Below are 21,057 nucleotides of genomic sequence, written 5' to 3' on the forward strand. Positions count from 1 at the left end.
ACGTGAAAGTCAGGACAGAAAGTCATCTGTGCACTGAAGGAGGTAGCCAAGGTAATGAGGATAAGGAGAAGAGAATTTGATGGAAATAAGTGCGTACGTGTGAAGTATGACTTCAGAATATGCATTTGTGCTCTGAGGAAGTGAATTCTTTGGTAGATTGTCCATCTCAAGAGGTAAATATTTATTTGCAAGCTGTGAACAAAGAAGATTGTTCTGTGGAGCAGCTGAAAATATGACATTTGAGACGGGGATAATAGGATGAGTAAAAGCATGGCAAATGGGAATGAGAAGTAGCTTCACCTTGAATAGATTAGATGACAATCAAAGCATCCTCTGCACTTTAATTCTTGTGTGTGTGATTAAAGAAACAGTCCAGCCTCTCGGCCTGGCACTGTTATTCTTGTTCTGAGATATAATTGAGCTTGACACATATGAGAGACATTGGCAGAGTTAAAATAGCTAAAATTGAAGGTATCCATGCAACTAGAATGAGATCTGTGCTAGCTAATGACTGTGTTCAGATTGGAAGAGAAAGTGTTAGATTTTAGCATCTCAATTACAGTAAGAAACAAAGAGACTTTCCCATGTTAGTTAACTGTTTTGCATCCTTCACCATCCAACAGCATGTAGTTATTTTGATTAAGCTAGGCAGGTCTTGAATTCTATAATGGAAAAACTGTGGCTACAATGAATTAAATAAATGGTCTTCCCCACTAAAATAATATGGACTAATATAAACATACCAAATTGTAGAAAGAATGTTTTACAGCAGCATTTCTTAGGCCAATAAAGACTCCAAAAAGTAGATTTGATCCATGACCTTCCGCTTGGGATGCTGATGAGAGTATGGAATCTTTAGAATAACAATTTTTATAAAGAATATTTGGTGGGCCACTTCTCTGCTTTGCTTCTGTCATATTGGAGACATATGGTTTGTTCACAATGTGAACAGAACTGGGGGCTTCTAACTGTAAAAACAGCAGTTAGTGGTATGGATGTAACATGACTTCTCCAAATGGAAGTAAAGAGAGCTTGTAAAACATTCCCAAAGAGTTGGAAATTAAATGAAATGGCCATATTTATTGTCAGAATGAACAACAAATCTCATTTATGCCATAATGGTAATATTTTCAATGGTTCTGTAAGGAAGTTTATTTTACTGCAAGGAACTCTGTTGTTTTCATCTGCAATCTTTTGAGTGAACATTAGGTTTAGGTTCATGGCAATGCAGTAGATACTTCTCAAGAGTGAAAGAAAAACCTTTGTAATAAATAAAATAAATAACTTTATTGTCATTGTACGTGTATACACAGTATACCCATACAACGAAATTCACTTAACACCCAAAGACCAGGTCCAACACACATAACAATCCCCAAACACACTCCCACCCACCACATTTCTCCACCCCAAACCACCCAAACATCCACACAACAGATCAAGTAATACTGTCCAACAGCTCCCTGATGGTCGCCCTTTAGTTCATTGTTGAGTGCATGTATGGCTCTGCGATAAAAACTATTCAGAAAACATGTGGTCCGAGTTTTAATTGTTCTGTATCTTCTGCCAGAAGGCAACAGTCCAAAAAGATTGTAAGCAGGATGGGGAGAGTCTCTGAGAATGTTATGCAACTTTCTCAAACAGCGAGATTCGAAGATGTCGTCCAGGGCTGGTAGCTGGAGTCCGATGATATTCTGGGCAGTTTTAATGATTCTCTGTAGAGCATTTTTGTCCGCTATAGAGCTGCTCTCATACCATGCAAGAATGCCGTATGTCAGGACACTCTCAATGGTGCTGCGATAGTAGGACAGAAGTAGATGCTGAGATAGATTTATCTTCCTTGTTTTAGATAAGACAAAAGAATAAAGTAGCCTAGCACCCTGTTTCTTCCAGTGACTAATTGTAGCAAACTATAGCTTTTACTTTAAGCACCATATTTGATTTTTCCCAGTTTTTTTTTTTTTAATTCACCGAGACAAAACAAAATCCAAGAAATGAAAGAATGGAAATGTGCTCCCATTTTAACTAATAACTGTTAAGCACCTTATGCCATTCATCATTCACATTAACTATGTATTTAACAGTAACAGAGTTGGAAGGTACCTTGGAAGTCATCTAGTCCAACCCCCTGCTCATGCAGGAGACCTCTACTAGGTATTCAAACCGCCGAACTGCCGACCTTTCTGATCGACAAGCTCAGTGCCTTAGCGTCATAGTGGTTAAAGTTCCCTATTATAGTAAGCCATAAGCCAGAAAGTTTATGCAATGTTTTCATCTATTTTCTTCATTAATTTATATTGTATCCAGTTGCATAAGCCTGAAGGCACCTAAATGTTTAGCCCTCTGTATGAACCAGTTTGGTTTAGTGGTTAAGGCACCAGGCTAGAAAGTAGGAAACCATGAGTTTCAGTCTCACCTTAACTGTGAAAGCCAACTGGGCGACCTTGGGCCAGTCACACACTCTCAGTCTAACCCACCTCACATGGTGGTGATTGTGGGGAAAATAGGAGGAGAAATGTGTCCTGGATATGTTTGTTGCCCAGAGTTACTTCTAAAGATAATAAAGGGGGAATGCAGATAAATTTTAAAAATCCCTGTTTTTCTTTTAGTCTTTGGATCTTTTTCATATACAATGGGAAACATAATAACTAGTATTACAGTAATTATTTATACATTTGACCTCTGTCTGCAGGGAAGGGAGATTAGTTACATAAAGGAGAGCCAAATCCATATTATTTTCTAGCATTATGGATAGAGGAGAGTAAAGGGAAAAGAAACGGAAGCTGAAATCTTCATGCTGTGTATACTCACAGCTATACATACCATGCACATACATGAAATGCATGGGTATGGAAGTTCTCAGTTAATAGAGAGACTGGATTCTTGTGCCTAATTGGTATAAGACCAATTCTGTGACTTTGACATCAAAGCATTTGCTACATTATTTTAGGCTTGCAAATGCTTGACTTTTCTATGCCCACAGCAGGGGTCTCCAAACTTGGCAACTTTAAGACTTGTGGACTTCAACTCCCAGAATTCCTCAGCCAGCTTTGCTTTGCTGGCTGAGGAATTCTGGGAGTTAAAGTCCATAAGTCTTAAAAGTTGCCAAGTTTGGAGATCCATGGCCTACAGCAAGGGTGGGTTCTAATTTTTTTTACTACCAGTTCTGTGGGCATGGCTTATTTTGTGGGCGTGGCTTGGTGTGGGGTAATGTGACTGGGAGGGCGTGGCCACCTTTTTTTCTTTTTAACTTTTAAAAGCATTTTTTCTACAACCTTAAGAGGTTGCAGAAAAAAAATGCTTTTAGAAGCCTCTGACGATCAGGCAACTCAGCTGGGATCGCCAGAGGCTTTTTTTTTTTACTTTTAAAAGCATTTTTTCGGCCGAAGAGGTTGTAGAAGAAATGCTTTTAAAAGTAAAAAAATAAAAATAAAAGCCTCTGATGAGGTGTGGGGAGGTAAGCGAGCGGCGACTGGGCTGGGGACCGGTTCGGAGGCATGGCCAGCCAATGTTATTACCGGTTCTCCGAACTACAAATTTTTACTACCGGTTCTTGCGAACCGGTACGAACCGCAAGCAACCCACCACTGGCCTACAGCCTCATTGCAAAGCTTTGGGGGGTATTTCTAGAGTGAGTTTGAGGTATGAGCTAAGCTTACAAATTTGGCTATGAAAAAGCAGGTGTTTCAACACCATCATCTACTAATTGATACAAAAAAAAAAAAATAGTGTGCCGCTTCTTGATTTTTAATTTAATTTTTTTTTTGCCATCTGCATCCAGGCAAACAACAGGAGAAATCTTTCCTTTGGGAACTGCTAGGGTGGGGGAGTGGTGGATATAAGTGACAATTTGTGTGTGTGTGTGTGCTCATTCTCTCTCTTTTTCTCTCTCTTTCTCACACACACACACAGTCAGATGCATTTGAATATACCAGCTGTCAAGTGTGTTACTATGTGGTACTGCTTTTTTCTTTCTTTTTTTAAGGATAAAGGAATACAGCTCTAGCAACGCAGATTTTTTTTTTTCAGTATTGCCAAAAATATATGCAAAGAATATGGAGCTCATGTCTTTGAGGGCTAGTTATTCTTTTGCACAAACATGTTGTTAGCCTTACTGTATTTTGTATCCAGCATAGGAGATGGCCTTCTCTTTGGTGGCCCAGAGGACTTGGAGATCTGTCAGGCATGCTTTCTTCACAATCCCATCAGTTCTGCTGCCTTAATCAACAGTAACATAAGACTTCATGGTGCCTATCACCCCATGTCAAGAGTTTTTATTTATTTATTTATTTATTTTATTAAATTTCTATACCGCCCTTCTCCCGAAGGACTCAGGGCGGTGAACAGCCAGAGGATAAAAATTTAAAATAGATTAAAACAAATTAAATAATTTAGGCTGAATTTTAAAATACCCCATAATTAAACAGATTAAAATTTGTGTTTAAAATTTAAATTTAAAAAAGGAGAAGATTTAGGCCAGGGCTAAATCAGAGCTTTTGACCGACTGACTATATTTAAAAAGCGAATCTTGTGACCATCAAAACCATGACTTTGACCAAGTAGCAAAGAAGTTGGGTGTCAACTCGCACAGCAGCCCTGGCCTAAACCATGAGCCTCGAGCCAAGTTTCAAAAGAAATCCAGTTATTTATTAGGAGCAACACCCTGGCCGGGGGTGGGGGGTGGGGCGGGACAGGGTCATAATTGGGCTGTAAATTACGTGGGGCAGAGCTGGCTTCATTTGGGTATGTGCCGACATGTTGTTCCTAATAACTACTGTATTTTTCGGAGTATAAGACGCACCTACCTTTTTTGGTGAGAAGAAGAAAAAGAAATCTCCCTCTGCCTCTGAGCAATTTTGCCTCATTGCAGCAAACAGCAAGCTTTACTTTCATTTTCATTTTCAGCATAGCTTGATTAGCACAAGGGAAAAAAAATCTGCTCCAGCAATTTACCTCTTTGCAGCAAGCAGTAGAGCCTGCACAAAACAGCTGAGAGCAAATCAGCTGAGAGTCGGGAAGCAGATGGAATCAACTTGTGCTAATTAGGCTATGCTGAAGCTGAAAGGAGCTGTTTTTTCTTGCTGTTTGCTTGCAAGGAGGTAACTGCTGCGAGGCAGAGGCCAAAGAGTGGGGGCCAGTGGCTGGGCGGGGCTACATTCGGTATATAAGACGCACCTAAATTTTCACCCCCTTTTAGGGGGGAAGAAGGTGCGTCTTATACTCCGAAAAATACGGTAACTGGATTTCTTTTGATGCTTGGCTCGAGGCTCATGGTTTAATTAGGGCATCCGTAGGAACCCTGACAGTGGGACTTTTAATGGCACTTTCTATGCAGGAATTGTCTGTATCCAATACATTGATAGCAGAGAGAAATAATTGATATGGAGTATTGCAGCTGATCTTGAAATGCTATCCAGGTTCATTTATGACATGAGTATACCTTATCCTTCAGGGTAGAATGGAGATTGGAATAGTTGGGGAGGCTTTTTTATTTGTAATTAAGTTCAGATGATAATCATTGATCTCCAATAAATATTTCTTTTCCCATTCCTACAGCACTTTGTAAACTAGGTTTAAAAATATTAATAACGGTGATGCATAAATAAATGTCTAAGCCAAATAGCATTTTAAATATCTACTCATCATGTACGGCTCATATGAACATCGTGGAGGATATGGGGAGCAAGGTTGAGCAGTGTCTGATTTACAGTTACTAGGTTTGCCTTTTCAGCTGCAGAGTTAATTCCATTGCTCGTTTGAGGGCTATAATGTGAATGCTTCCTCTTTGTTTGCTGTAGCATTTGACATCTTCATTCAGGATAAAGTTGATTGGTAGAAAACCTTGAAAGTTTATTATTGAGATATTAGAAAATCAACTACTTCAAGTAAAACAAATGAAACAAAAAATATTAAACATCCTCTTAAAGCAGGGGTGTCAAACTCGATTTCATTGAGGGCCACATCAGGGTTGTATTTGACCTTGGGGGACTGAGGTGGGTATGGCCAGGGTGGGCATGGACAGCTCGATGTCACTTCTGTTGGCGCCTGTGGTGGCCCAAGTGCTCTGCCAGTGAAAATGGGCTTCCGATTCCGTTTTTGGCTGCCACGGCCTCCTGCAACCCTCTTCCAGTGAAAACAGGACTCGGGAGGGCTGCCCAAACTCCGTTTTCACTGGAAGAGAGTTGCAGGAGGCTATGGCAGCCTAAAACGGAGCTTGGGAGCCCATTTTCACTGGCAGAAGCACCACAGGCCGGTCCTTCACTGTTTCCAGGGCGGCCCTGTGGGCCAGATCTAAGTACCCTGTGATCTGGGCCCCGGACCTTGAGTTTGACACCCCTGTCTTAAGGGAAAGACAAAAATGGAATGATGACTAGGGAGAGGAGTAAAAAAAGAAAAACAAACGTTCATTGTTGTTATGAAGATCACTAGCAGAAAGCTGGCACACCTCTTAGTAAAACACCAATAGCTCATTGGAGATCCTGTATCCCGTGGCTCCTGCCTTGTTTTGTCTTTCTGAGCGTGTAAGATGATTCTGCCTCCTGGGCTGTCAAAATCTTCTGTGTGTCTCTTTTTCTCTCAGTGAACAGTTATGGGGATGATGAAGATCTAACAACATCCTCAGACAGTGATGAAGAGGTGATTAAACAGTTTGAGATCTCAGTTTCTCGTTCGCAGAGCTTTCGATCAGGAGTTTCTGAAAAAGGAATCCAAGCAGGTTTGGAGCACAGGCCAAAATTTAACAGCTTGTTGTCAAATCATGAAGAATACAGTACTGAGGCCTCTGAAAGTGAAGGTATTTTATAACTCTTTCACAAAAAAACAAACAAACCATGAATGGAACTTGCAGAGATAAACAAAAAATGCATCCAGTTTGGCTCAGTCAAGGGATATACAAGTGGTCAACAACATGTCTAGAATTTGCTCCAGGATTGGAGGCCTATTGAATTCTTCTCATACTAGCATCGCTTCTGCTAAGCCTCTCTTAAAATTAGTCAAAACTTAACAGTAAAGATGACAAAAACCATAGAATCAAAAGCTTATAATGTTAATCTAAAATCAACACATCACTTCAAAAATGAAATGGGCAAAAAAAAAATAAGGATAAAATATTTTTAGTAGTACTTGGGAAACAGGTGTGCACTCACAAGCTTCTTAACTTCTCCCATAACTTCTACATCTAACACCTTAATAGGTTGATATAATGAACATTTGACTTGGGTAAACTGTAATAATGATTGCTGTAGCCATCACTCTGTTTCCTTAAGAAAGCACAATTAATACCATTTTATGATAAGACAAACTTACAGGTAGTCCTCAACTCACAACCATTTGTTTAGTGGCCATTCAAAGTTACGACCACACTGAAAAAAGTGACTTATGACCATTTTTCACCCTTAACAACCTTTGCAGCATTCCCTGTGGTAACATGAGCAAAGTTCAGACACTGGCATGTATTTATGAGGGTTGCAGTGTCCTGGGGTCATGTGATCAACTTTTGTGGCCTTCTGACAAGCAAAGTCAAGAGGGAAGCCAGACTCATTTAACAACTATGTTACTAACTTAACAACTGTGGCAAGAAAGGTCATACAATGGAGGCAAAACCCACTTAACAACTGTCTTGTTTAGCAACAGAAAATTTGGACTCAATTGTGATCAGAAGTTGAGGACTATCTGTATTTATCAAGATGTCTTTGCTGATGACAACTCTGTGAGCAGCATAGGCCCTGAGATATAGCTTCAGAAAATGAGTCAAGGTGGTTTTTAACCAGGCTGCTTGGTCTAAATGATCAGTCTTTCTCAACAGCAACAACTTTAAGATGGGTAGACTTCAGCTCCCAGAATTGCCCAACCAGCATGCTGAGGTTGAGGTTGCTGAAGCTGACAAATATTGGTTTAGATCAGACTTCTCCAATTAGCACCCTCCAGAGAGAGAATGCCAAGTTGGAAAAAACCTGGAGTTGGTGTTCCATGCACTTTGGAATATATCTCACCGACTGTTTCTAGTATAGCTGGTTCGACTTTTGGAAAGTCTTTATGAGGAATCCTACAATAAACTTTTAAGTGAACTCCACAGCAGCATTTTCAGAAGAAACTGAATTATTTGTATTCTGAAATAGGCCCCATTTGTTTCAGTAAGGCTTGGCGCCCAAGAGCAGGCATAGGATTACAGCCTTAGGCAGTAGATTCCCTTGAATTACATTTCTTAACCTTCAAATAGATTTTAACGCTTAACTGATACTCTGGCTGCAAGCCAGATTTGCAAAGCACTGAATATGTGTGCTGGGGGAGGCTGTGTGTGGGAAGTGTGTAAAATAATTTCTCACTAGAGAAGCACTTCTATTCTGAAAGCTTATGGCATTTTATTTATTTATTTTAAATTTTAAAACCTGTCTTCCAGCCTACTGCTCTGGTGTGTGCCAAGTGTATATCAAACATGTACTGCTTATGTTAGAGCTACAATCTGTGATGTACACCATGTTCTGTTCAACATCAGTGGTGCCCGAAGCCTTCATAGTGGAATGAAAAACATCCTATAACATTCTTGTAGGAAGGAAATCCCATGGCCCTTCAAACAGACTGATTCGGGACAAACACATAGGGAATTGTATGCCAGATGCCAATCTGTTTGCTTACCTGAGAATTGGTTGGAGTTGGTTTTCAGTTAATGAAATCAAAGGATAAGCAGTGGTGACTTCAGAAAGACTTGAATGAGGGAGAAATGCTCTATAAATGTTCAGAAATCTCAGCAGCACGTCTGAATTTTATGAAACAATTTCTATTATTCCTGATTCTGCCAATTTTGCTTCCTTTATTTCTCTACTGCAGGGGTCTCCAAATTTGGCAACTTTAAGATGTGTGGACTTCAACTCCCAGAATTCCCCAGCCAGCCATTGAAGTCCACAAGCCTTAAAGTTGCCAAGTTTGGAGACCCCTGCTCTACTGGATATAGGGGTTGCAGTATAGAAGGGATCATTCTTAGCCTCCCAAAGGGCCTTGACTGTGGTGCTCCAGAAGTCCTTTAAACGTTGTTCTTCCATTGTAATTTTTAATAAAAGAAGGGGGAAATCATTACACTAATACAGTTAATTAAACTTCTTGAACATTAGTTTGATTACAGTGGCAATGGGTGCACAGTTGAAAGACCTAAAAAGCCATATTGGGAACAAATTATCGTGCAGAATATCTGTCTATGAGGTTGCTAAGAGTAAACTCTGATTTGGTGGTACATAATCACTCACTTACAATTATTAATAATTTGGAGAAAGATCATGTCAAAAGCATTTTATTACTATGTCTGCCTTATTTTGGAACAGTTTACTGTCAAAGTTTCATAAAGCTTTCATTATAAAAGTTATTTAAGATGGTTCAGTTCCACCAAGCCTTCAATTGTAATTTGTTACTAGTGGTATCCAATCTGGAAAAAAATAGTTTATATTTCATTGTTTTGTATTCATAGTGTTGTAACCTGCCCAGAGCCTTTGGATTGGAGAAAGCTATAACACCTGCAAATAAATTATTTGTAAAATTAAATTTAAATCTGCAGGTATCTATTCTGTCATTTATTTTAATACATGTGTTTTAGTTCTACTTCTGTTGATTGGGCCTTCATGCTGGCTAAACCTATAAAAGATCAAATCAAGTTCTCAGCTTGAAAAAAAAAATGTGTACCTTTGATATAGAAAATAGGTTTTTATGATGTTCAGCATAGGGAATCAATCATTGGAGTGTATACATGAAACAAACTTCTTAAGTGTGGGACTAACTATGGTCATACCTTTGATAATAGTGTCTTGTCATTTATAACTAAATCTGGACTCCTCAGAATCTTTTTTGAACTGGAATAGTTTTATTTCATGCTAGTAACTCAGAATCTATGTAGTATAATTTCAAGGTCCTGAATTGGAGTGTGTATATATATCTAAATATTTCTTTTGTTTGGAATGAATTAGATTTAGATGGGTTCAGCCACCTGAGTTACCAGGACAACCTGTCTTCTCATGAAGATGACCTTCTATCCATCAGTTCGAGAGTGGTGGAGAGCAGGGGCTCTGGGCAGCCAAAAGACTCTGAGGTGGATGTTAGTGCCACACTCAGCCTCAGCCGACAAGAAACCGAAGGGAGTTTGGAAATGGAAACAGCTTTCAGCAACCAAGGATTTGAAGGGAATGATGAAACTGACAGCTCATCGGCTTGGAGTCCAGAGGTAAGAAAAGGTATTTTTATATAGAAGTGTGCGTAGTTCTCTGAAGTCTTGTTAGCAATGGTTGCTTTTGCATGTACTATGTTAAGACTACATGGTGAATCACAAATTTTGGGTATTTGTGTTTTCACCATCTTTTGGACTGTGGCTATTCTCTGAACCCATTTAGTAGGATGGTTTTCATACGATCATGTCCACGGTAAAGTGGCAAATATAAAAGGTTCGTATTTCAAAGCTCTTGGATTTGTATGATCATCTCATCATCTAAACAACCATCATCTACATGGTTTGTAGTTCAGTTGCGAAGTCAGAAAGGCAATAATTGGTGCTCAGATGAGTAACTTCTCTACTTGAGTATGTCTGCACAGATAACTTAAAGCAACTGTCATATCCCTGTCTCTAGGCATTATTGCAAACTGTAGTTCCAAGGACGATGCTACATACCTCTAGCAGGAGTTGTTAAAGATTATGACAAGTTGCAATCCCTTGGACTGTGTACATGAAATATGAAACCTGGCTCCACAATGACCCTACAAGAGTGATTGATATTATTCCCACTGTACAAATTGTAAATTAAAATGGAAAACTAAGATTTTATTTTAGAGTGTCTCCTCTTAGTTTCGAAAATCCATCTCTCTGTCCTTCTGTGGTTTCCACTCCATTTATTGCTAACAGAGCAAGTTTGCTTGCTAGAATTTTAAGCGATCAGGATGTTGTTGTAATTCCTATCAGGGGCACTGAGAGTTGTGTCCTACATAGTCACAGGGGCAATCCATGCAGGGAATCTGCTAAATTACATTTGAAGTTTCTCCCACCTCCAAACAATCTTTGAAGTGCATGATTTGTCTTTGTATGGTAGCCTCTGGGTGCTGGGGGATGCCCACTTGCAGATCTTGGAAGTTGCTTTCTACTGCCTCTAAAATATTTTTTAATGTAGGGCAGGAAGTGCCATATAATTAGTCTTGTACTTTCTTTCTCTCCCCTGCAAATTGCACAGACATCTTGTTGTAAATGCTTGAGAGTAGCCATTCTGCCTGAGTTGTTCAAGTAGGTACTTGTTCTCCAGTTTGTTTCTTGCTAGGTACTACAGTATATTCTTACCCTGCCTTATAGTGTTTTGACACAACTCTTTTTATATGACAGTGACAAACCCATTTTTTATGACAACTCATGTAAAGAACTTGAGCCAAGGTTGTGACTAATAAGCCCCTTCCTATGTTTGGAGCATGGAACATAGCAAGTCTGGATCTTTGTATGCTTTGCAGCCACTTCATCCTGATCTTATAGTTGCACGATCTCTGATGCTTTTGTTTTTAGATCTAGTTTTCTAGGACCTTGAATTACTCATCAGACAGCTGATTGGTTAGTCACCTCAAGTGGTTTGTATGTCTCTCCACTCTGAATGGCACTTCCATAATCAGTCTGTTGATTTACGAAAAGGCTTTACACACTCTTTTTCCTTTTATTAGCTCCTCATTATCATTCCTTCTGACCTTCAAGGAGTTGATCACTTGGTCCTCATTGAGTTCTTCATCTACATCTTCTTCCTATTTTTAGAGAAAGTAACACCTGAGCTTTTATCTCAAGGGCTGAGCTGAAAGGAAGGAGACTTTAGTCATTCATTATGAGCCCCTCCCATATGATTCATACAAAGATACCTCCTGCTGCTCCTCTTTTTCCTCAATCTTATCCCTCCTCTTCATTTCTGTGTCTTCTGATCATCTTCATTGATTGTGGAATTAAGATGACAAAAGTTTCTCCCATCCCACTCCATGAATATACATGTCCTTCTGTTAGGAATAGTAAGATTTTGGTGTTGGGCCTGTCCCAACTCAGTCAATAGAAGAGCCTTTGGCTGCCTAGACAAGCATTTAAAAGCCAGGTAAAGGCCAGATCCGAGGTTTCTTTGCAAAATCTGCCTACTTACTTTCCCCTTTCCCCCTCCTCTGTTATCTGTTTGTGCCCAGTGGGATTCAAATAAAATGTTTAGGTCCTGATTCTTGGTGGGCTCAGTGATGCTCATATTCCATCCCCATGCTTGTGGCCTTGGGATCATCCGGCCAATGTTTCTGCCAGGCATTCAGTGTAGTTTCAATTTCTGCTTATTCCCTCCCCATATGTTGGCTCCTCCCTCCCTCAGTGAAGCGGAGATGAGGCAGAGCAAGATGGCAGCACTGACATTTTTAAAAAATCCTCAAAGCAAAGTTTTCTGAGTAAGTCACTACATATTAATTAATTATCCCTTATAATACCATGCGTGTCCTCTCTTTGTACATATTGGGATAGAAATTGGAAAGACCCAGGTTGAAATCCAGTGTCGGTCATGGAAACTCATTGAACAATTTTCAGCCACTCCGTCTGTCTCAGCCCAACCCACCTCACCAGGTTGTTATGGGGAAAGAAATGAAGAAAGGGACTTTACTTTGTACTCTTGGAGGAAAGGCAGTTTATAACTCTGGCAAACAAAATGAAGTAAACAATATTTTAAAAGTGCTAAATTGTAATCTTGATTTTTGAGCAGCCAGTTTCCTCATTTGGACAACACACATTATGATTTTACAAGCTGGTATATTCTCTTTCTCACAGGAGAGTTACAAGAAGAAGAAAGAATGGGAGTAGGCAGTACTAAACCTCATCTTCTGTGCTCTTTCCAGTGTATGTTGTACTGGAACTATTATGTCTGAACTGGGCTGTATGAAGTAGGAAAGTTGCTTCAAAAACCTGCAGTCTGCTCATTTCAGTCTGTCTGTGCTGGTGCTTCCCCTCCAGCTACATTGTGTAGCAGGCCTAAAAGGCCGAATCTCATTTTCTAATTTTCTGAAAAGATTCCATCATCTCTGAACTCTATTCAGGCTTTCACCTATTCAGAAATAGAAATCTCACGTTGGCAATGTAAGTTATAAACAACATGTTAGAGCCATTTCCATAATTGCCTGTTTTGTCCAGCAGAAGTTGTCTTCCCTCCTCACCTCACCCCATCCTACCCACCCACTTCCACCTCTGCTTCTTTCTTTCATTTCACATATTTTTATAAAATCCTTTCTGGGATGAGTAGTGTCTTTTTAAAAGACCTCATTCAGCAAAATCTAATTTTTATTCCATCTTTCTCCCCTGAAGAAAGAGTATCGTTTTTGGAACTCTTCAGCATTTGGGAATTATTTTGGAATTCTCCTCCTCCTCCTCCTCCTCCTCCTCCTCCTCCTCCTCCTCCTCCTCCTCCTCCTCCTCCTCCTCCTCCTCCTTTTCCTCCTTCTCCTCCTCCTCCTCCTCCCTCTCCCTCCTTCTCCTCATTTCATCATCATCATCATCATCATCATCATCATCATCATCATCATCATCACTATTGTCTGTCCACTGCAGAATGAAGGCCTTTTCCTCATGTTTCCAATCAATATGGTCCTGAGCTTTCTTTTGCCAGTTGGGCCCACAATATTTGCTGATGTCATTGATCCATCTTGTTTTAGGTCTCTTTTGTGGACACTTTTTATCAAGTGGATTTTGGAATTATTACACAAATTTATCTTTGCATCTATTGTGTTGAAGTGCAAATATTTCTAGAATGACTCCGACTCCAATAGAGAGAGGAGGACAAACTTAAAACACCATTCTGTATTCCAGTACCTCTTGCTTGAAAGACAGAGTAGTTGATTGTGTTTAAAGGCTGGCATTGAACAAGATGGCATCTTGTTCTGAAGGCCTTAGGTGCCCTCTGATTTACATACTAAACCCAGTGCTGACCTAGGATGATAATAAACATCAACTGAATGAACACTGTATATTATATACCTTGTTGCATTCTGTGCCAAGCACAGGCAGAAATGTTTCTCATTATAAATTATCCAGGTATCGTTTTAAAGGTTCCAACTCTTTCCACATCCAGATAAGTGGCTTAGTTATTCACCTATAGTTAATTATGGTCTTACAAGCAGACATGACCAATTCTGTGTGTGTTTGTCAGCCCATTGTTCAACCAGCAAAATGCAAGATTAGTCTGCATATCCAGGATAGCTACTGCAGTGGGAACCAAGATCCATGAAGTACTTCAAACAAATGCCTGGATGCCACTCAAGAAGAATGATTGCAATTATCTAAGAAAGCAACAGTGAATCAATCGACTGGACTCTTCGAGTGTTCAAGCCAGGATTTAACTCATCTTTTAGTGAAATCGGTCTTGTGTACCATAGAACATAGTATCATAGGGCTGGAAGGGACCTGGCGGGTCTTCTAGTCCAATGCCCTGCTCAAAGCAGGAGACCTTATACTATCCCTGTCAAATGGTTGTCCAGTCTATTTTTCCAGTGATGGAGCCACCACAACTCCTGGAGGCAAGCTGTTGCATGTGACATTTGGAGTGAGGTCCACCACAATTCAGGGAGGCAAGCTGTTGCATGTGACATTTGGGGTGAGGTTGACAGTAGACAGTCCAAGGTTAAAGTTTTAGCGGTTGAGGGAAGAAACCACAGAGTCAGGTAGTGCATTCCAGGCATTGACACTCTGTTATGAAGACGTATTTTCTGCAATCAAGTTTGGCGTGGTTTACCATACGTTTGTATCTATTGTTTGCCCATGTATTGTTGTGGTTGAAGCTGAAGTATCATTGACAGGTAGAACATTGTAGCAGATAATTTTATGTACTACGCTTAGATTGGACCGAAGACGGCGAAGTTCTAAGTTGTCTAAGCCCAAAATTTCAAGTCTGGTGGCATAAGGTATTCTGTTGCGAGCAGAGGAGTGGAATGCATTTCTAGCTGAACACAGCCAGCCCACTTTGCAGGATAGTGACAAAGGATGTAAGAAACTTTATGTTTCTTATTACAGAACTGACAGAATACTGAGCACCAGGCAGAATACAAGGAATGGTGGGTGACCTGTCTCCGATGAGGTGATTAACAAGTAGTTGTCATGGTCATCATCGACATCATTGTTATTATTTCTTTCTGGCACTTCCGTGCCATTTTCCAAATAAAAATATAATCAGGGCAATTGAAAGGAGAAATAGTGACCAGCAGCAAAAGAGTAATATATAAAATATTCTGCATCCGTGCGCTAGAAGGGTTCTGAAATACAGCTGTAGGAGTAAATCCTTAAATTCCTTCTGAAGACCTCCTCTGCTCCCTGAATATCCTGTTCTTTCACAGCATGTTCATGTTTAAATAGAAAGGAAAGGTCTCTATGGCAACCCGTTTTAATCTGAGATTAAAAAGCACCTTTGAACAGAAAACACACACCCTGGAAACTAAGCACCTGACTCTCCCTCTTCACGGGCTTTTCTTTTATCAAAAGTAAATTTGATATTTAAAAAAAAAGAAGAAGAAAAAGGATTAGACGAAAGGTAGATGAATCAGTCTGGAGAAATGCACTGAAAAATAGTAGGAAAGAAAACATTTTGTGTAGTTTGTTGTCATCTGTAGACATGAAAAGGCTTAGATTTAGTGCCTAGAAAAGACTAAAAAACATATGTTTATGCCTTCACAAGGGATGAAGACATAAGTGGAATAGTCTGCTTTTTATGATAGGGGATAGCTCTTTGCAGAACAAGAACCAGTAATGCATTTCTTTTTGTACAGATAATAAATAGCATTCAAGAATTTGTCCCAAAATCTTTTTGTCAAACGTAATTCTTACTTCTCTTTCATACTTCTCTTTTCAGTAATGGAGGGTTTTCTTCTTGGGTCTGAACTTCTCTTTCGTATTCAGTCCTTTGTATGTAACTCCTCTGTATGGATCCCCCCTCTCCATTCTGTTTGGCCTCCTGTCTTTCACCAATAATCATCCAACCATATTTCCCTTAAGCTCCTGACTCTTAGTCATTCTTCACTGATTTCCAAGCCATGCTATGTTCCCCTGTCCATTCCTTTTGAAGTCCTAGACCTTGTCTCTTTTTCTCTATTTTCTCCACTACCCAAAAAGGCAGAAATGTCCTCTTGACTTCTGTCTTCTTCCAACTCAATATAATTTTTTTCCCATTTCTTGTTGGCAATTAGACAGTACCCAGAATCATTGATCTGCAATTATTATTTAATTGCTATCTGTTAGTAAATAACGGGGCTTTCAATTCCAATTTTGTATTTTTTCCTGTTAAAGGAACATGAAGAAGCAAGTGTTCTTCCAGCTCATACTAGTGCCTATGAGCCAATTTCAAGATGTGGTGACTTAGATGTCATCTTTGATTACAAACCATCGAGCCAGAAATTGGTGGTGACTATTGTCGAAGCTAAAGATATCCCAGACAAGGACCGCAGTGGAGCAAGTACCTGGCAGGTACACACAGTCCTGATGCCCAGCAAGAAACAGCGAGGGAAGACAAGTGTCCAGAAAGGGCCCAACCCATTGTTCAAGGACAAAGTGACCTTCACTAAATTGGCACCTGAAATGCTGAGCAGCTACGCTCTCCGGTTCCGTCTCTATTCTGTGCGCAAAATGATGAAGGAGAGAATGATGGGGGAGCAGTTGTTTTATCTTAGCCACCTCAACCAAGAGGGGGAAATGAAGACCACACTAGTTCTGGAACCAAGGAGCAACTTATGTGTAAGTAGAATTAAATTGGGGACAAATTACTAAAGTTCTTATTGCATTTCCTTTCTCTGGGATAAAAGAGGAGAGTTTACAGCCATGAACTGCATACTGTCCATAAACTTAATGGTCAAGATTGACCTATAAAATAATTTTCACAAATTTGAATCAGAAATGCTACAAATCGTGTTGAGGGTATGAAATCTAGTGCCCCCCCCTCAGATGTTTTAGACTTCCCTTCAAACATTTAAAATCCAAAAATCTAGTGGTATCAAAACCTGCAATAGTAAAATTGCATGCATAGACTGACCGTACATACAAGCTGGTATGAAGCCATGGGTACATGCAAAGGCTTCATAGAAAAAATGGGTATTGAGGAGAAGCTTTCAAGCGGGAATGGTTCAGATATTTAGAGGCAGTTATGCATGAAGGCAGAAAGAAAAAAAACAACAGGATTTTCTAAGTGGAAATATCAAGATTATACAAAGATATATTTGTATATAAAGGCAAAGAGGGAAAGTGGGGCAAGGAGAAGAAATATTATGGAACAGTGACAAAGAACTTATACTGGAGCTGGGTGTGGTCAAGAAGCCAACTGAAGATTTTCAGGATGGGCAAAATAAGAGAATGGAAAAGGTGATGGATCCTTGGTGGTCTTTGAGCTTGGTTGTTATCTTGAAGATGTTTCATTACCCAAACTATCACACACGATGATATCTAGTTTGGGTAATGAAACATCTACAAGAAAACAACCAAGTTCAGAGAGCTCCAAGAATCCCACATTTCAACCATGAGCTCCAAATATTCTCCTTTATTGGTAATGAAAAAAGTGAATGATTATTAATAATCTAGGGAACTCATTTCTGTGAACGCATATTACAAATGTTGAGAACATATTGGGTACTCACAGGATGGTTATGGGGAACTACATAGTTCCTATGGCAGGTGGAACCAATTACAAAGTACTGATTCACTATAATGTAATCTGCCTGGCCTTTCTGATTTAAAAAGTTGTTTGTGGTCTGTCATGCTGTATGAATCCAGCTATTGCAATTTACCAAATATGCATTCCATTGTAATAAAGCCTTTTGCCACCTAAATGAACAAGTAAAGTCAACCTGGTAGAAGGCATCTGTGAACGGAGGTATTTCTATATTTTTAATTTTACCTGCCTGTTTTAGTGGAGAACTAGGTATAATACTGAAGAATTTTAATTTCTAATTAATACTTTTTGTTGTTGTTGGCTTTTTTTTTAAAAAAAATCTCCTCATCCACAGAGTGGAGGTTCCCAACTGAGTCTCTCGGCTATCTCTCACAGTGACAGTGCTTCTTCAACCCAGTCTCTGTCCCATGGAGGAGTTCCAGAATTGCTAGTAGGACTATCCTACAATGCTACAACGGGCAGACTATCAGTTGAGATGATCAAAGGCAGCCACTTCCGGAACCTTGCCATTACCAGACCACCAGGTAAATAAAAAGATGACCTCCTGATCCCGTGGTTGTAGAATTTTGGACTATCATTGCCTTGCTTCTTTGATAAGAAAAAAGCACTGGCTTACAAACACTGGGAGGCATTTTGAAAGAAAGGCCTAACCTTGGGGTGTGCATGGCCCACTTGTGAATCCAAACAGGTCGGGGGGGGGTGTTTGTCTGAAAATTCTGAAATGTTTAATTAAAAATAATAGAAATGTGTCTGCTTGTGGGAAGCAGATCCTTTCTTTTCTTGGACTCTAGCTTGAAATATTTAGGATTGGGTTTGCTCTGCTCCTTAAGACCAGTTTAGGCTTGGGAAGGAAGGAAGGACATAACTTCTCTATTGTAAGCATAAACGCTTTGGTTTTCCAGGACCCAGTCATTCACACTCTCTCTCACACACACACTCTCTCTCTCTCTCTCTCTCACACACACACACACACAAATAAATAAATAAATAAATAAAAATTATTATTATCAATATTATTATTGACTCAGTTGACTGAGTTTCATATTTAATGAATAAAGATAATAACTTTATTGTCATTGTATGTGTATACACAATATACCCATACAACAAAATTCACTTAACACCCAAAGACCAGGCCCAACACAAATAACAATTCCCAAACACCCCTCCACCCACCACAATTCCCTACCCCTAAACCACCCAAACATCCATACAACAGACCAAGTAATGTTGTCTAACAGCTCACTGATGGTGGCCCTTTAGTTCATTGTTGAGTGCAATTATAGCTCTGGGATAAAAACTATTCAGAAAATGTGTGGTCTGAGTTTTAATTGTTCTGTATATATATATATTCCTCCAAACCACAAAAAACATCTGCCATTTGGTCTTCTTTTTTTGGCATTTCAGTACAGAATTTTTGAGGAATGCGATTTCACTCTGTAGTTTCTAGTTTGGTCATTCAGAGCTGCTTATGCTTCAATAGAGTCAGGTTGTGTGTTTAGCGTATTTTTTGGCATTTCTGACTGATGAGTTGCTTTAGTAGCTACAGAAATAGACCAGAATTGGTGGTTACATTAGACCAGGTAGGAATTTTCTTACCTGACTTCTTGGGCTAAAGGCTCCAGGACAGTGTTTTTCAACTTCCGCTGGCTGGGAGTTCTGGGAGTTGGACGTCCACACATTTGAATTTGCTGAAGTTGAGAAACACTGGCCCAGGACATCAGAAATCCGGCTATGGACTAGGATGGCCTTGGACTAAAAGCTGCGTTGGAGAAGGTCAGCTAAAGGATGGTGAAGTTGGCATGGTTTATTTATTGGCTCGCTAGTTTCTCAAGCATTTTGAAAGAATGCTTGATTTCTTGGAAATTTTTCTTCAGCTTGCCAGGCACCTTTAAGCACAATCGGTTACATTGGATCCAGAAACACATATTATTTTTCTTCTCTCTCCCAGTTGTCTCTTTGAATTGTTTTTTTAAAATTGATTGGACCAAGAGAAAGAGAAGACCAAGAATGTATCTCTATGAGGATTTTAAATATTTGTTTCTCTTTTTCTTCCCATTTTGCTTGAATTACTCAATTTTTTTTCTCTCCCACTTTTCCTAAGCTAAGGAATACACACAAATGTAGGAACAAGTTTCTTTTCCATAGTATAATTTCAGTTTCCCCTATTTTGTTTTAATTATTTTGTTTCCCCTAAAAAGAATGTACAATACTGCACAGTATAGGATTGGAATGAGATTATTTCCAGCATTGCTAATGAATGCTTTCGGAAAGGTACTGTGAAAACACTTTCTTTTAAAAACATAGACTTAACTGTGAAAAAATAAACAGACAATAAAAAGGTGCATGCCTAATAGTGCACAAGACACTGATTAAGGCAAAAAAAAAAAAAAATCTGCCAAGAGACTGGGACAAAACCAAGCCCCAGGCTTCACAACTCTTCACACAAAAAAACCCCACTCAGATTTCATATGATAATTAGAGCCTTGCTTGCCTGTGATGATATCCCCAGCTTCTTATCTCTACTACACAAATATAATAACAATAATATGCAAAAGAGCACATTTGTGCAGTGAAAAACACAAATCTGAAATGCTGGCTTGGGACTTCCTCTGAAAGAAACTGAAAATAATTGAGATGTAACCTTTGACTGCAGAAGGTATTATCAAATATGCTTCACCTGACAAAATCATCACAAGGTTGGAAGCGTAGGAGATTCAGATGAGTCAAACTTCCATTGCAGCAAGTACTGTAGCATGTCACAGTAAAGCCATTATCTTCTGGGATGTGAACAATGGAAAGATAAGCTAGTTTGAGTCATAGGAGATTGGCTTTCCAAATTGAGCTCTTTTCTTTTTAAATTTTTCTTATAATGGCAGTAGTTCACATTTTTAGAAGTCAGAATAAAGCCTGCCTGCCTGCCTGCCTGCCAAGTAGATTTTTGGATTAGATGATGGCCTTTTCTTGAATATGTTGTAGCATTGCCATGGAATAGAGCCTATCTCAGCCCAGCTTTGTGTTTAATTACTTGTCTGGGTGCCATAGGCTAGAAGGAATTCAAAATTGGCAATTGTACTGTGCTGGTTGAGAAGGATGTTCTCTTAGTTGGCTCGGAGGAAGGCAGTTTCTTCTTACAAATTTGCTAGGAGATCAGTGGCCTAAATTTCCATGGTTGTCACAGGAAAGGCAGCCCAAATGCAAATACCAGGATAAATATTGTTGCAGGACTTAACAAAGAGGATCAACCTGTTACGTTCCCACATGCTGTCAAGGGTGAATCCTAAGCCTCAGGGTCTGGTCTACGTTATTAATACATTTTCTAGGACTTACAGTATCTTATAGTGAGAAGATTTGCTGGATTTTCGTTGCCCGCCACTTGATGTATTCTAGATGTGTCCAG

General features: G+C 39.5%; 1 protein-coding gene across 15 annotated transcripts in view; it reads left to right on the forward strand.

The window, feature by feature from the left end:
• The window catches only part of SYT16 (synaptotagmin 16), a 101,157-nt gene that overhangs the window by 71,199 nt on the left and 8,901 nt on the right, over positions 1–21,057 (forward strand). For 7 of the 15 annotated variants that reach the window (XM_087871555.1, XM_087871535.1, XM_087871550.1 and 4 more), the window contains 3 exons: positions 9,951–10,204; positions 16,286–16,729; positions 17,992–18,181. In XM_087871555.1, coding sequence (XP_087727681.1) covers positions 9,951–10,204; positions 16,286–16,729; positions 17,992–18,181 — 888 coding nt within the window. Of the gene's footprint in view, positions 1–6,580; positions 6,794–9,950; positions 10,205–16,285; positions 16,730–17,991; positions 18,182–21,057 lie in introns of all 15 variants that reach the window. The other 8 variants (XM_087871546.1, XM_087871549.1, XM_087871545.1 and 5 more) reach the window with 3 other exon arrangements.

This window comes from Pantherophis guttatus, chromosome 1 (genome assembly GCF_059756535.1).
Source record: "Pantherophis guttatus breed Tessera chromosome 1, ASM5975653v1, whole genome shotgun sequence".
NCBI classification, from domain to species: Eukaryota; Metazoa; Chordata; class Lepidosauria; order Squamata; family Colubridae; genus Pantherophis; species Pantherophis guttatus.